The sequence below is a fragment of the Pelobates fuscus genome, chromosome 1 (assembly GCF_036172605.1).
Source record: "Pelobates fuscus isolate aPelFus1 chromosome 1, aPelFus1.pri, whole genome shotgun sequence".
Taxonomy (NCBI): Eukaryota; Metazoa; Chordata; class Amphibia; order Anura; family Pelobatidae; genus Pelobates; species Pelobates fuscus.
In genome coordinates this window covers 65950750-65966642 of record NC_086317.1, presented here as the reverse complement: position 1 = coordinate 65966642, position 15893 = coordinate 65950750, and the positions used below count along the sequence as shown (strand labels likewise).

General features: G+C 37.8%; 1 protein-coding gene across 1 annotated transcript; it reads right to left on the bottom strand.

The window, feature by feature from the left end:
* Positions 1–9378: 9378 nt before the first annotated feature.
* Positions 9379–14172, bottom strand: LOC134585882 (loricrin-like). The gene is made up of 3 exons (XM_063441399.1): positions 14169–14172; positions 12512–12673; positions 9379–10859 (listed from the first exon to the last, which is right to left on the bottom strand). Exons 1-3 carry the CDS (start codon positions 14170–14172, stop codon positions 9379–9381), a joined length of 1647 nt encoding a protein of 548 aa, XP_063297469.1.
* Positions 14173–15893: the final 1721 nt, after the last annotated feature.

Here is a 15893-nt window from a genome sequence, read left to right as displayed (position 1 = left end):
GGACGCCTTGGAGGCGTGGTTACTGCTCTGAACAGGGTATTTAACAGAGCTTCTTTCATTAGCTCATTGCCCTGTCGTGGTTCTAGCTTGTTCTAGTCACTCAGTGCTTGTGTATTCTATTATCCCTTTTGGTTTTGACCTGGCTTGTTTACCTTACTCTGCTTATCTCTGTTACCCTTGATTTGGCTTGTCTCTCGCTTACCTGTCTTCTGTTACCCTCGACCTCGGCTTGTCTTTGACCATTCTATACTGTACTACTTACGTTAGTCCGGCCATTCTAAGGTCCGGTATACGTATCTGGCTACTGTTTGTACTCTGCGTGTTGGATCCCTGTCCCGATCCTGACATTCCGGGACCAAGCTGTAGAAATTTATAATGACCTATCAAGGACAATCCTCCAAGCCAGGATAATTTTGCAGCCTTTTATGGATCTATTCACCTCACTCGGTATCTGATACTGATGGAATTTTCCCTTTGCATTGACTGCAAGGAGTATAGTTACTGTGGCCTCCATTCATTTGCCAAGAGACACCCCAGCCTTTTGTAGAGCTCTACAAATCCTGACAACTTCATCCAAGATTGGATGAAGTTACTGCTCCTACACCCACTAATTCCCAACAAGCCCAGATTACTGCTTCCCCAACTCTGGAGATGAAGGGACTCCTCTGACGTTCACTCCCCACTGTCATCACCATGAGGGCGGTCAGAGGAGTAGACTCTCCAATGTGCTGAAAACATTCACTCAGAGACCTTAGTTCTCTGTATTTTAAACCTGATATTTGTACCTTACACACTTAGAACTTAGAAAGCCTATGTAGATTCTTGATCCTGAAGGGGACACTATGTGAAACCACATACACTCTTACACATTTTTACTTACCCAATAGAGGTCAAAATGTATTTTTGAGGAATCTTCTAAGATACTTTGAGGCCTTCTGTGACGGTGGTTGGAGGAGACTTCAATTTGCTACTAGACCTACTTGCGGACACTTCCGTGGGGAAGTCACACCTCCTGACCCAACTGTTGGGGATTCTCTGTGAGTATCAACTAAAACTTTGCTTTAGTACACTCCACCCTACTGACAGAGACTATACCTTGTATTTAACCCCAAACAATGCAAACTCATGTATTGATTACTTTCTCATGCAACACCAACACAATTACCTCCTATGCAACTCTCGATTCAAAAATATAGCATGATCATACCACGACCTATCACTCACATTATCCTCTCCTCAGTGCAACATCCTAAAATGTGAGCAAAGAAGCTTTAGGGCATGTCATGTATCAATGAATCAGTGCTAGATGACACCCTAATAGCTGAAGATGTATGTAGACCTAACTCAATTTTTCAGCAGAAATAAAACTCTCACAGCAAACCCCACTCTTGGAGGCCAAAAATGTGCAGTGAGAAGCCTACTAATTAAACACACTACCATATGAAAGAAGCAAAGGGCTGCCCAAATTAAGTTACTACTCTCTCAAATTGTAGAGGTAGAATTGATGCACAAACAACAGATTTCTGATGACTCCTACCAGAAATTCACCACTCTACGGTCATCCCTTACCACATTTCTATACTCCCAAATCCAGCTTTCATTTCTCTGAGTCCAAAAACTGTTCTATGAACAGGGTAATAAAAGTGGTAAGGTATTTTCCAGAGCTCTTAAAATTTAAATGAAAATGTACGTTTCTAAAGTCCTACACAATACACTCATCTATAACATCACAGTGGACATTGCACAAACATTCAGACACCATTACGAAACACTATAAATATCCGAGACACATCCTCGCCCTTTGAAAGACCTGATATTGCGGCATCCCTCTGTGACTACGTACAGAAATACACAACCACGGTTCTGACACTGGAGGTCATCAATTCTTTGGAGGCTCCCATTATGACAGATAAACTTTCCCTAGCACTTAAAATAGCTAAGAAGGGCAGGAGTCCAGCCCCAGATGGACTCACAATAAAATACTAGAGAAATTACTTGTATGTATTGGTTTATTAATTTCTTCAATATCTAAACTCTCTGATTGAAGCTAACCACTTATACACTCACACAAATAATGCGTGCAAAAAGGCAATTAGACTTGCTAAACTTCAAAATGAAAAAATGATAGCTAAAGAGAGCAAAACCAACCCCAAAGTATTTTTTAAGTACATACATTCTAAAAACAAATAAACATGAAAGTGTAGGTACACTAAAAACTGAAATGGGGGTGTTAGTTAATGAAGACCAGGAAAAGGCAGGAATTTTAAATAACTATTTCTCCTCCGTATATATTAAGGAAGAACCCATGGCAATAGATATGCAAATGATTGCTACTAAAAACTTGCTTAATAATTGTAATTGGTTAACTCAAGACAAGGTGCTGCAGCAACTAAAGAAAGTTAATATAAACAAAGGAACTAAGTGTAGAAATAGGTGAATCTCTGTTTTTAATCTTTCAAGATTATTTTCTTTCAGGAAGTGTTCCGACGGATTGGAGGAAGGCAGATGTGGTTCCTATATTCAAAAAGGGTTCAAAATCCTTGCCTGGAAATTATAGACCTGTGAGCTTAACTTCCGTGGCTGGTAAAATATTTGAAAGGTTATTAAGGGATAATATTCAAGAATTCCTTGAGAAGAACATGGTTATCAGCAAAAATCAGCACGGTTTTATGAAGCACAGGTCATGTCAAACTAACTTGATTGCGTTCTACGAAGAAGTAAGTAGAAGTATAGATCAGGGTGTTGCAGGGGATGTGATCTATTTGGATTTTGCCAAGGCATTTTATACAGTTCCACACAATAGATTAGTGTTCAAACTCAAGGAAATCGGTCTAGATGAAAATGCTTGTTCTTGGGTAGAACATTGGCTTAAAAACAGAGTACAAAGAGTTGTCATTAATGGTCAATTTTCAAGCTGGACAGAGGTGGCAGGTGGTGTCCCTCAGGGGTCTGTTCTGGGACCCCTTCTATTTAACATGTTTATAAATGATCTTGAAGACAGCATTGAAAGTCATGTTTCAGTGTTTGCAGATGACACAAAACTTTGTAAAATAATACAATGTGAGCAAGATATTACTTTGCTGCAGAGGGATTTAGATAGAATGGGGGACTGGGCACACAAATGGCAGATGGAATTTAATGTTGAAAAATGCAAAGTTATGCACTTCGGCGTAAAGAATACCCTAGCTACGTATACCCTTAATGGAAGCGAATTAGGGATAACAACACATGAAAAGGACTTGGGAATTGTTATAGACAACAAACTATGCAACAATGTGCAATGTCAATCAGCAGTGGCCAAGGCCAGTGAGGTATTGTCATGAAAAAGGGCATTCATTCTCGGGACGAGAATATTATTTTGCCTCTTTATAAACCATTGGTAAGACCACCTATTGAGTATGCTGTGCACTTTTGGGCACCTGTTCTAAAGAAGGATATTATGGCACTAGAAAAAGTGCAGAGGCTGGCTACAAAATTAATAAAAGGAATGGAACATATCAGCTATAATGAAAGGTTAACAAACTTAAACCTATTTAGTTTCAAAAAACGTCACCTGAGAGGGGATATGATAACATTATACAAATATATTCAGGGCCAATACAAACCATTGTTTGGAAATCTATTCACAAACCGGACTTTACATAGGACATGAGGCCATGCGTTTAGACTGGAAGAAAGAAGATTTCGTCTAAGGCAAAGGAAAGGTTTTTTTTACTGTCAGAACAATCAGGATGTGGAATTCTCTGCACGAAGAGGTGGTTTTATCAGAGTCCATACAGATGTTCAAACAGCTACTGGATGCATACTTGCAAAAACAGAATAGTCAAGGATATAAGGGGGAGACTTTGAATTTCTGTGCTCAGCCACAACCTCCTTCACATTGTACCTTTCTGTTATATGGGGCAGCTATCTCGTCCTTGCTATATGAGATATTGGGAGCGAGACCTGGGTACACAATTAGACAAAAAACAATGGGCAAAGATATTTACCCTCATACATAAATCCTTTATATGCACTAAGTACCAAGAAACAAGCTTTAAGATCCTCACTTACTGGTACCAAGCACCTAAGAAAATCTCTGCATATTCACCCGAAGCTAATCCTGAATGCTGGAGATGTGGCAGAGATATAGTTACTCACTTTAGTTGACCCCTCCTTTTACACCAGAAATGTTCTTGCTATGCCTTTACCCACACTCTTTATGCAAATATAAAAGATTTACACTGCCCATATATGTAGCACAAAGTTCCATAGTGTTACACTGGAGAGAGGGATCGGCCACCACAATGAGGGTGGAGGAGATCTAAATGATTGAGGAGTTAGTTTTGATTGCATCGAGGAATCCCCAAATGTACACATCTCCAGTGTCCTCTATTAAAATAGGAACCCTTGGTAAATATAAGCATACAATATTCTGCTCTTATGGATATCAAACTATTTCAAACACAGGTTTATCCAAAAAGTAATAATCTTTGTTAAATATTTATGTAAGTGGCCCAGTTATTGGCACCCCCATGAATTCATATGAGAAAAAAATATTTGAAATATATTCCTATTGATATTTTACATTGGGGCACTGTATGTGGCATCATTAGTCAAACCCCTTAAAATCAAACCTCCATGGAATTTTAACTGTCTAATATTATGGTCAGCATGAATTCATATCCTGTGCGATCCAAAACCTCCTCTCCCCAATATCTTTCATACCCAACAGGAGGGATAAGCCAAATGGCAACTGATTTAGGTAAACTAGAAAAATGGTCAGAGTTGTGGCAACTGACATTTAATGTGACATTTAATGTGGATAAGTGCAAGATAATGCATCTTAGCCATAAGAACCCAAGGGCAGAGTACAGAATATTTGATAGAGTCCTAACCTCATAGGGGTAATTATTTCAGATGACTTAAAGGTAGGCAAACAATGTAATAGAGCAGCAGGAAATGCTAGCAGAAAGTTGGTGGTATAGGAAGAGGTATTAGCAGTAGAAAGAACACTGGTGAGACCTCACTTGGATTATTGTACACAGTACTGGAGACCGTATCTTCAGACGGATATTGATACTTTAGAGAGAGTTTAATAGGTTTAAAGGGTTTAATAATAATATCAGAAAGTATTACTTTACTGAGACGCTAGCTTAAGTAGTAGAGGTTAACACAGTAAAGGAGTTTAAGCATGCGTGGGATAGGCATAAGGCCATCCTAAAAATAAGTTAAGGCCTGGGACTAATGAAAGTATTGAAAAATTGGGCAGACTAGATGGGCCGAATGGTTCTTATATGCCATCACATTCTATGTTTCTATGTTTCAGCACATAGCTTCTCCTCTTGCTCTGTATTTATACTCTCCCTACTACCTTGCTATACTATATACTTTTCCATCACTGATGATTACTGACATAATTATAGAGACAGAGATCTAGCGATCTCATGGTTTAACATAAAACCACTATACTTTACTATACTATACTAGGATACACGCTAAGATAACATGATGTCTATCTGATGTTAGTTGAACATATTGCGAGTGGTAATGTGTGTTCTTGTACGGATTGTGTGGACATATTTATGTTCTATTCTGCATTACTGGATTGTCTTTGTGCCTTTATTTTATGACTGCTATTCAATAAAGGTCGAATTACACACAAAAAAAAATTTCAATTAATTTAATATTTTGAAAAATATTTTAATATTTTGAGATTTTTTATATATTGATATATTTGTGATATTTTAATATTTTGAATTATTTTTTTTATTTATCCAATATATTACATAATTTGAAACGCTTATATTATATTTTGCTGCTCTATGCTAACTTTACAGAACAGCATACTACAGAAAAGTGACACAAATAATTAGACAGTGCAGTCTGACACATGGAATGATTTATAGTGCAAATTCCGAGTTATAAGGTGTCACAAGTTAATTGAACGTACAAATGAGTGTATCTTTCTAAAGCATTTGGCAGTAGTGTAACATCTGTTGTGCTGACCTTTCATAGAATCTACATGATTAATACACAGACAATGTAAGCGCAATTGTAAACTATTATGATTATATTATCATATAATAACTTTATAAAGTTAGCAAAATGAAATGATGAAGGGTTATGTCACCAGTGACCAATGGCTATTTTAGCAAGTTAAGAAAGGTTCTGATAATAGGCTTGAGAATATGTTCTTTAGTGTTTTGCAGGTTAATAGGGAGTAGAGATCATCATCAATTCTTCTTGAACAATGAAGTGTTTTCCTTTTATGCGACTTTTTCACCTATAAGAAATGTAATTTAGTTTCTACCAGCCAACGTCCAAGTGTTTGCAGACTTTCGGTTCTATTCATTTGCAGCAAAGTGTCAGGAATTCTCAGAGGAATTTCTCATTTTAAGACAAAATTGATGAATTGGAAAACAAATTCTTCAGTTCAGCTATTCAGTTTTCAAGTCAGGATTGTGGCCTTTAAAAAAAAAAGTAAATACACATACCCTAAATGTCTTGTAATAAAAAACAAACAAACTATAGTGACCCGTGAAAGAATTCTACAAAAATAATATGCTATACGCATTCCCTCTTCATTCCAGGTCAAATTGAGTAATTATTTACTTGATAACAGTTGGAAGTTCATTCGCTTTTTGGATCAACTATTTCAAAATTTCTATAAATACATTTTTTTTCTTGTAAAATGTAAAAAGAAGACTTGATGATTTTGATTATATTAGCCTGTAGACAGATGCATGCTTTAAAAAAAAAAAAAAATTCAGACTTTTTTTTATCCTGTAGCTTTACCCCTTGCTTACTGCTTACAGGATATCTGCTGACAACCTGTTTTTGTTTCTTATAATCCTGAAGACTCAATTTTCTCATTCAGATACATAAGATGTATATGCACACACAAACATGGACGAGCATGTTCATTTTGATTTATGAACCAGAATTCCACTTTTGGCGTCATGGTGCTTGGGGTAACCTTCTAATGCTAGCACAGGGACTATTTCATTACAAATATGTGCTGTTTTTTCTATGATGCTAATTTCATCTATAAATTGCCTTAACTAAAGAACAAGTGCATTTATTAAATTAAAGTTATTTTATTTAGTGTAGTTATTAGCACTCTACTATGACATCCACCAGATGTTCACCTTGATTTTCATTCTGGGCTGGAGATTCCCATGCAGTCACATGTCTTTGTGTGGTCATGTGCGAAATATCCACAGATGTCCCACATGACGTCACATACATTTGTGTGCTCCTGTAATCCACCAAATATCCATAAGATGTCCACACTGCCTGCCATGTTGGAGAATTCTGTGCACAGCTGCTCACATGAATTTGTGTGGTCACTTTGGATCTTAAGGTGAGTAAATCTTTTAATGAATACATGTGCAAGTGTTTTTTTTCAGGACAATGTATTCTTTATGAGATTTGTTTAACTAAATTAACCCTTTACAGTCGTATGTCTGAATATATCTAGCAAAATATTTTGCCACTTGCGGTCCAATGTTTGATTTTTCTTAGAGAGTACCGCTGACCCTTTGTGACCTTCATGATAGTTGGAGGGTGCTCCATCCCACAGAGAGGAACTATACCTTTTACTCTCCGGTACACAACACATACTTGGGTTAAGACATATTTTTTAGATGATCAAATCTTACAGCAGCTTTCTGCTTGCACTATCAGGGACATTTACTTGTTCGACCATAGCCTGGTGTTCTTACATTTGCATGACTCCTTCCAATATCGAGGTAAGGGAACCTGGTGTTTGAACATTGCTTATGGATGACAGTTTTGTTGCAGATATTGATAGAGCATTACCAAACTATTTTGCTTCCAACTTTGGACAGGGAACCTCTGAAGCAAAAGGCAGTGATTAGGGGATTGTTTATTTGACGCTCTTCCTATATTAAGAGGAAATATCAGAAATCTGTTTTGGAGTGCTATTAACAGACATCCTCGATTTCTTCTTTAAATAAAGCAAATCCCTCCCCTGAACTAGCGACTAAGCTAAAATCCCCGTATCAGCCCCTTACTGAGCTGAATTCTGTTAAGATCAATTATTTTTTTCATGGCCTCTGTGCTAACTCTTATCACACTAATGGAAAAACCACTAGAACCCTAGCTACTAGACTTAAAGCTAAACTTGTTACCTTCCGAACAGCACATATAATAGGAGAAAATGGGGATAAAAAGATAGGCCCTCAAGCAATAAGCCAACATATTGCAACTTTCTATTCTTCCTTCTAAACTTTCACTCTGATGCTCGGGCTCACATTCCGCCCTTACAGGACATTACTGACTATCTTGACTGGATTAGATTACCGAAAGCTCACTCCTGATCACTTAAATGCCTTACTCCGACCTATCTCATTGTCTGATATTCTAGACGCTGTTAGAATGATGCCACCTGTCAAAACGCTGGGAGCTGACAGTTTTTCAAGCTCGCGCTATAGAACGTTTGCAAAGCCCCTCATCTCCTTACCATTTATGGTGTCTAAATTTTTATTTTATTTCATAAATATTCTATACCACAGAGCAGCTCCACAGCTTACCTTACAGTCTGGGAAAGTATTAACTGTATGTTAATAGGAAGATACCTCCACTTTGTAAACTGATCTCCATGTGCTACTCCATACTATCAAACTACGTGCTTTTTTCAGGGTTCACACAACACTGGAAATCTCACTTACAATGCGTGATTGCCCCAAAACAACGGGAATATATGATTTAATACCTCTTGTTTGTCTTACCTAGTAGAATCCTTCAAAGTAAACAGAAGGTAATACTCCATGTTATCTTAACAGCTCATCAACTAATTGCATGCTCTTGGAAGTCTCCTTTAGCCCCGATGATTTCAGAATTCTTTTCAGAGCTTGACAAACAGCGCAATTCCGAAAAATGCTTTTAAACCGATTTGCTCCCTTTCAAAACTTTTTGGGATGCATGGCAATTGTGGGACATGTGGAGATCAACCTCATGTTAAATTTTGTAATATTTTTGAATGGCGTGATTTTCTTGATCCTTTATTATATATCAATTATCATTTAATTGCCATATACAATAGCTCTAACAAATATACCAGTAATTCCTGTTCTTCCTCACCTCTGATACTTTGCTGTGCTTTGTAATTTTCAATGTCTTATTGCACTGTATTGTAATAAATTATCTTTAGGGATGACTAACATGTATAAATAACTGTAAAAGTTTTTAATTACTTAGATGTATCCATTTGACTGTGGGATGTGTGACGCTGAAGTAATATTATTACTTATATTATTTTAATATTTTAAACTTGTATTTCATGCACTATCAATTACACTTTGATAATAAAACAATATACAAATATAAATTGATAGTAGAACATTATGCAACAAACATTGATTTGATGGCAGTTCATCCACAAGGATTAGGTGTTGGATCAACATTCCCTCCTCCCCCACCACTTCCTCCACCTCCCCCATTGCCACCTCCTCCATCACCACCTCCACCTCCACCATTACCACCCCCTTCACCTCCCCCATCACCACCTCCTCCATCACCACCTCCACCATTACCACCCCCTCCACCTCCCCCATCACCACCTCCTCCATCACCACCTCCACCATTACCACCCCCTCCACCTCCCCCATCACCACCTCCTCCATCACCACCTCCACCATTACCACCCCCTCCACCTCCCCCATCACCACCTCCTCCATCACCACCTCCACCATTACCACCCCCTCCACCTCCCCCATCACCACCTCCTCCATCTCCCCCATTACCACCTCCTTCATCGCCACCTCCTCCGTTCTCGCCATCACCACCTCCCCCATCACCACCTCCCCCATTTCCCCCATCACCACCTCCTCCATTTCCCTCGTCACTATCTCCTTCATGGCTGATATCACTATTACTTCCATCACTATCTCTTGAATCACTACCTCCTCCATGACTGCCTCCACTATGGCTACCTCCCCCATGGCTACCTCCTCCATCGCTGCTTCCACCATCACTATCACTCCCATGACTACCTTTTCCATGGCTACCTTTCCCATGGCTATCTTTACCATGGCTACCTTTTCCATGGCTATCTTTCCCATGGCTATCTTTTCCATGGCTATCTTTCCCTTTACTGTTTCCCCCTTTCTTATCTTTTTTACCACTACCTCTTTTTACCCTAAATACTGCAACATCACCATCACCTACTCCATCATCCCCTCCATCTCTCACATATCCACTGCCAAGCATTGCTCCATATTCAGCACATATGTGTACAGGCTGAATAAGAATTTCACTTGACTGGCAATCTCCACGACACAACTGGTGCCAGTAAATACCTTTACCTGTATTAAGATTAGCAAATCTGCAATTGTCATACCACCAACCACCCCCTCCAAGGTAGGCACAATTTGTCCCTGATAAATCATTGTCCCGATCACTGGTTGAAAATCTCATGTTGTCATGCCCTGCATTGGGTTCCCCTGAAGTCATAGCATCCCCAGCATTTCCTGAGTACTGGCCAAGCCGAATACGGTAACAATTGCTTTCTGCTTCAAGCCAAAAAGTGTCATAGTTGGCTGTGTAGACTATTCCTGCTGATGTGCGCAATCTGAACTGGATACGGTGCAACTGCTGCTTTGTCAACAAATGAATATTCTCATTGCCCAACCAAAAGTCTTCTCTTGGGTCTCCAAATCCCTTTTTGTAGCTTTCCCAGTAAGCTTCCCATAGCCTTGGGTTCTTTTGGTTGTTTTTCTGTATTACTGTCCATCTCCCATCATATGATTTTAGCTCACACTGTACAACTAGCTGCTTTCCTGCTACTGGTTCCACCACATATAGGCCATTTTGACTGCTCTTTATTTCATTGCAACTTGTTGGATAATTTTGAACTGTGAAGAAAAAAATATTTTGCATTAGCATAATCCCTACCACATGATTTCCTATATGGTCTATTTGTCAAAAAATGACCGACTGTTTTTCAAATATGCTGTATGTGAAACTATGACGTGAGAATTTTATAGATTACTTTTTTCGCATATTCTCAATGTATGCAATAAATACACAAGACAAAAATTATTTTGCCACTTTGTAATAGTCTGATAATTATTCAGTATATCAGAAAAACAAATAAGCCCCACAGTTAAAATAGCAATAAATCCGTAATTAGGAAAGGTCAATAGCCAGCTTTCATTGTGATTTAAATATATATATATATATAAAAAATCTATTTATAAGAATGAAACATAAAGATTTTAAAGATAGCCAAAAAAAAGACAAAAAGATAGCACTCCGAAAAACCTAGCTTGACAGTTGTTGCGGATCAAGAATGCTTCCTAATAATAAGTAAGTATCAGACTAATGTCTAAGAAACCTAGTTATAAAGATGCACAAAACTATAACACCATTTATTGTACCTGTTTAGTCTCTACACTCGACCAGGATAGTCATAAGTTCCAATTGCAAGTGACTGCATAAAACAATTTTAGCAAAACCTTATAGGTAACTAAAAGTTATAATTCATGATACTTTGCTGGGCAAAGCCAGGCAAAGTACACAAATGAGGTTATTATTGGAGTGCCGTACAAACAGAGTGTGCATCCATACGGATCTTTTGTAGAAAATGCCAGTTGCGTATGTGCACAAATGGCATTTATCTGCTAATTGCTCGTGCATGCACATTCACACCGAGCGCATCATGGGACAGCAATCTTGCCAAAATGGCAAAGTGCAGCAGAGATAAGATTTTTAACTACCTTTGCTGCTCTGTTCGCGTCCGTAAATGCTGATATAAAATTTACTAGAGCGAAGGATCAAGTTCTGCTTTAAAGATACATAGTTAATATCTAAAATCAAGTTCTGCTTTAAAGATACATAGTTAATATCTAAAAATTAAAAAAAAAAAGATCATCACAAGATAATAATAGGGATTAAGTTTGTTGAAGGTTCAGCAAAAAGGACAATAGTTAGATTGAAACTCTTAAGGTAGAGTGACCAGTTTTTGTCTTATATCTTTAAAGAGTTCTGTGACGATCCCCATAACAAAGATTGTCCCATTGGTCAATTAAATAGCATAAGATCAATCTGGTGCAATACAGAACAAAAAAATGTATATACAAATATAAACTTCAAAAGTGTATGTACAGATAAACTGGTGCAATAAAATAGCAAAGCATGCAGGAGAAATTATCATTTTTTTCCTGAACATACAGAGCTTTAAAACCAATACAATTTAAAATATTTACCATATAATGCCATTTTCAAACAGAACTACATATACAATTTCACTTACTCTGAATAATGATTTGTATGTGTTACAAAGTTTATTTGCGTCCATACTATCAGTTATCCTGGATAAAATAGGAAATTGCTTGCTTATCTCTAAGGACATTTCCCCAGTGAATATGATAAAAATAAAGAATAGTCCTAAGAAACTGCCATTTGTTCTTTCTTATTGATCTGCCCCACTTTCTAAAAATAATAGAAAATGATTTTGTGCTTAAGTGGTTTGCCAGCTCTAATTAGGTTAGCAGTTGGTACTCACCATTTCTTCCACTTTGGTAATTCAAAATTTCATCTTTGTTTATTCCATTAAGAAGGTGATTATTTTGAAGACTGAGAGCCACAGATTTTTGATTTCCATATATAAGAGCTAAAGTCCCTCCAAATACCAACCATAGAAGAGATCCATGCATTCCTTGGACCCCTACAAAGAACACGAAATTGTGGGAAATTAAAAAAGCTTAGTTTTCATCAAACCCTACTAAGTCATAAAATGTAAACGCTACTAGGATCAAAGTCTTTGACCATTCAAGTATTACCACTTTATATTTAGAGGAATCTGACTGACTGCTATTAAATAAAAAATTTAATGTACTAGAATACTATTCTATTTTACGGCTATTTGCTAAACCAGGATTTGCCAAGGATTGAATAGGAAATGAATGCCATTGGAAACACACTTGGCTACATTTCCCGATCACAAGTTTGACCTACAATTTGCAGTCATCTAGTGAATACCCAAATATTTCCAATCTAGTAAACAACTGTCAGATAGTTAAAGAAAATCATAAAATCCTTAAAGGGATAGGCTGTAGAGATGATGGTGGCAGGAGTGCCCTTGAAACAGTAGTCCAACTGTTTGACAGTGGTTTGACTTTTTATCTGCTGTCTGCCTTAGGCACCTCCCTGCCTCTTCTTCACCTGGAAGTAGTCAATGCACTTCTACATGGAGCGTTCCGCTTCTCCATGTAGAACGTGGAGACACTGAATGTTAGTCCTGCAATCTTTGCAGGACTTTACTCTGGAAGTCTCTATAGTGGCAGTCAGAGTGACAACCACGAGATGTGGCATTAGGCAGCAGAGCAAACATTGAATTCTCTCAAATAAAATGGGTTCTGATACTTCTTTCAGAACATTAAACTTCAGGGTCTGGATTCTCCAAGTAGAGTAAGGGCTTAACGTTTTCTCAGCATGCTGAATATCAGTTTCTCAGTTGAAGTCTATGGGAAAATAGCTATTTAGTAGGCACTTACTCTGATAAGAAAATCTAGCCCAATATTTCAGGGGAAATTTTGTTCATCAAGGTGGAGCAACATGGTGCCTTCAAACTACGTCTGTAGACAGCATCTATACTCCTGCAACACCTAGTAGCTAAATGACCATGATGTAGTTGCCGAAAAATGTGTAGAGGGCTGTTTTTTGACCATACAGTCACATTAGTATTGTGAAAGAAATGATAGCAGGGATTAGATTTAATAAAGAAACACTCCATGCACCAAAACTTCAACTCAATGCTGTAGTGTTTATGATTCTAGGAGTGCCCTGGCAACCCCCAACTGTACATTGTGTTAAAACTGTATTAACTGGCACAAGCCAAGCACCAATCTTCTAATCAGCAGCTTTTATTAGCTCTCCAAAGTTAAGCATCGCAGAACAGGGCCTGCCCATTTGCTGAGAGTATTAGCTGCTAAACTTTTGTCTGCTGTGTCATATTGCTATCTGTAGAGATCAGGGGTAACGTAACCTCACATCTTGGGCTTCAACCCCAAAAACTCTCCCTCAACAACACCTATTTATAGAATACATTTTAAATAGAAGCTACACAGAAAAGTGTCTTCCTAATCCCAATATCACAATACTGGAGATTAACATTAGAGGACATTATCTTCTCTTAGATTCTGTTACACGTGATGTCTTACCCATCTTTGTCCAAGTGAAGCTGGTCTCTACATGTCACTGACCCAGGGATGATTTATACAGACTCTGCACTGGGAGGGAGTTTACTTATTCATCAGCACAGCTGTTAGCCAGAGATAAACGATGTTTAATAACTAGGTGTGAAGCATAGGATGTCATGTAACAGACAGTGTTCCAAGCTTTGTGTGATGGTTTGAGACTAAAGCAGGGGGAGAAGTGACTATGCATTAAACAGACACAGAGCAATAGAACAAAAACATTCGAGAAGATCTACAGTACAGAGAACGAGATCGTTGGAAAGCAACATATAACTGCAAGTAACACACAAAATGATATTGTGAAAGATACAGCATGTGTAAATTCAGAGATGTATTCGGAATAACACATACGTAATATCACAGCATTAAAAGGAACAAAGATGCTTTGGACCATTGGATTTTATGAGCAAGAATTCAGTTCAAGTGACAATATTTTGTCTGCTTTATTATTCTATTGCCATTACAGCCCTCAACTACATTATCTCATCAGACACGCTTGTGCTGCACAAGCATCAATCAGGGCCTTCAAGCTATACGAGAGCTCTTTGATAACGCACTGCACATAGGCAGCCCAGACTGAGATTGGCCACCAAGGCCTGCCATGCACACACTTGGAATCATGAAATTATTAAAAGGCTCTATGTTACCTTGCTAGATGATAAAAACATCATCAATGTAGGACAGGTTGAGGTCATGAAAACAGGAAAACCAAGGAAAGTGAACGAGGGGAATATAATTTGGTGTCTTCTGCCAGATTCTGGACTGTTGAGATGAACACATTTAAAGGTTTTTAAGTCCCTCAAACTAGCAGGAATGAGCATCAACAGTGTATACTCCCCAGCAACCATTCAAACTCATTGCTCACTGGTTCTTAGACAACAGAGAGTTCTTGGACTGTTTAACGCCCTGATCAGCCATTTCTTTTTTTTTTTTGCGGCTTGGCTGTTTTGTATTTAGCATACAGTGAATTTTGGTGAATTTTAAACCAGATTTGAAAAATCAGACACCATGCCAAAGACAGAATTGAAGATTTTTTTCCCATCTTCAGCGTTTTGCCCTAATAATTCCAGTTCAGTATGCAAATTGCAGCAGTTAACCATTTAGTAGATGCTCCCCTTAGTTGGAGCACAAACATCAGATTATTATAAGTGGCTGTAATGGATAACATACCTGCAAAGCATGAATTTGTTAGTGTGACACACCAAATACAACATAACTATATAATCTTTCTTTAAATTACTGTATATCCAGCATCTGTTTTACTTGTGTCTGTGTCATATCTTATCTACAATTCCACCCTTTAAATAAACAGATCTTTCCAAGACTGATAGGCTCTGCTCGCTATACTGAGAAAGGCATACGTGAGCATTGCAAGGTCATCATCAAAAATAGGCGTTTCATGTATTTTCTTTTCTCCTTTGTCTATTGATGATTTGAAATAGCTTTCAGTAATAATTATGTTTTAATATATTGTATGAACGTTGCAGTGTATCCAATAAATAATATGTTGTGGGGAGGAAAAAATAAAAATATACAAAAAGAAAAAGAATTGGAAATAATTTTCCAACTCAGTCTTTAATCCTTATAGGTACGTTGTTAATGCACCATAACTCTCTGCCATCTAGATGAAGTTCTTATAATGCCTAAATTTGTTCCCCCTTCCTAAATTGCCCCAAATCTCAAAAGTTG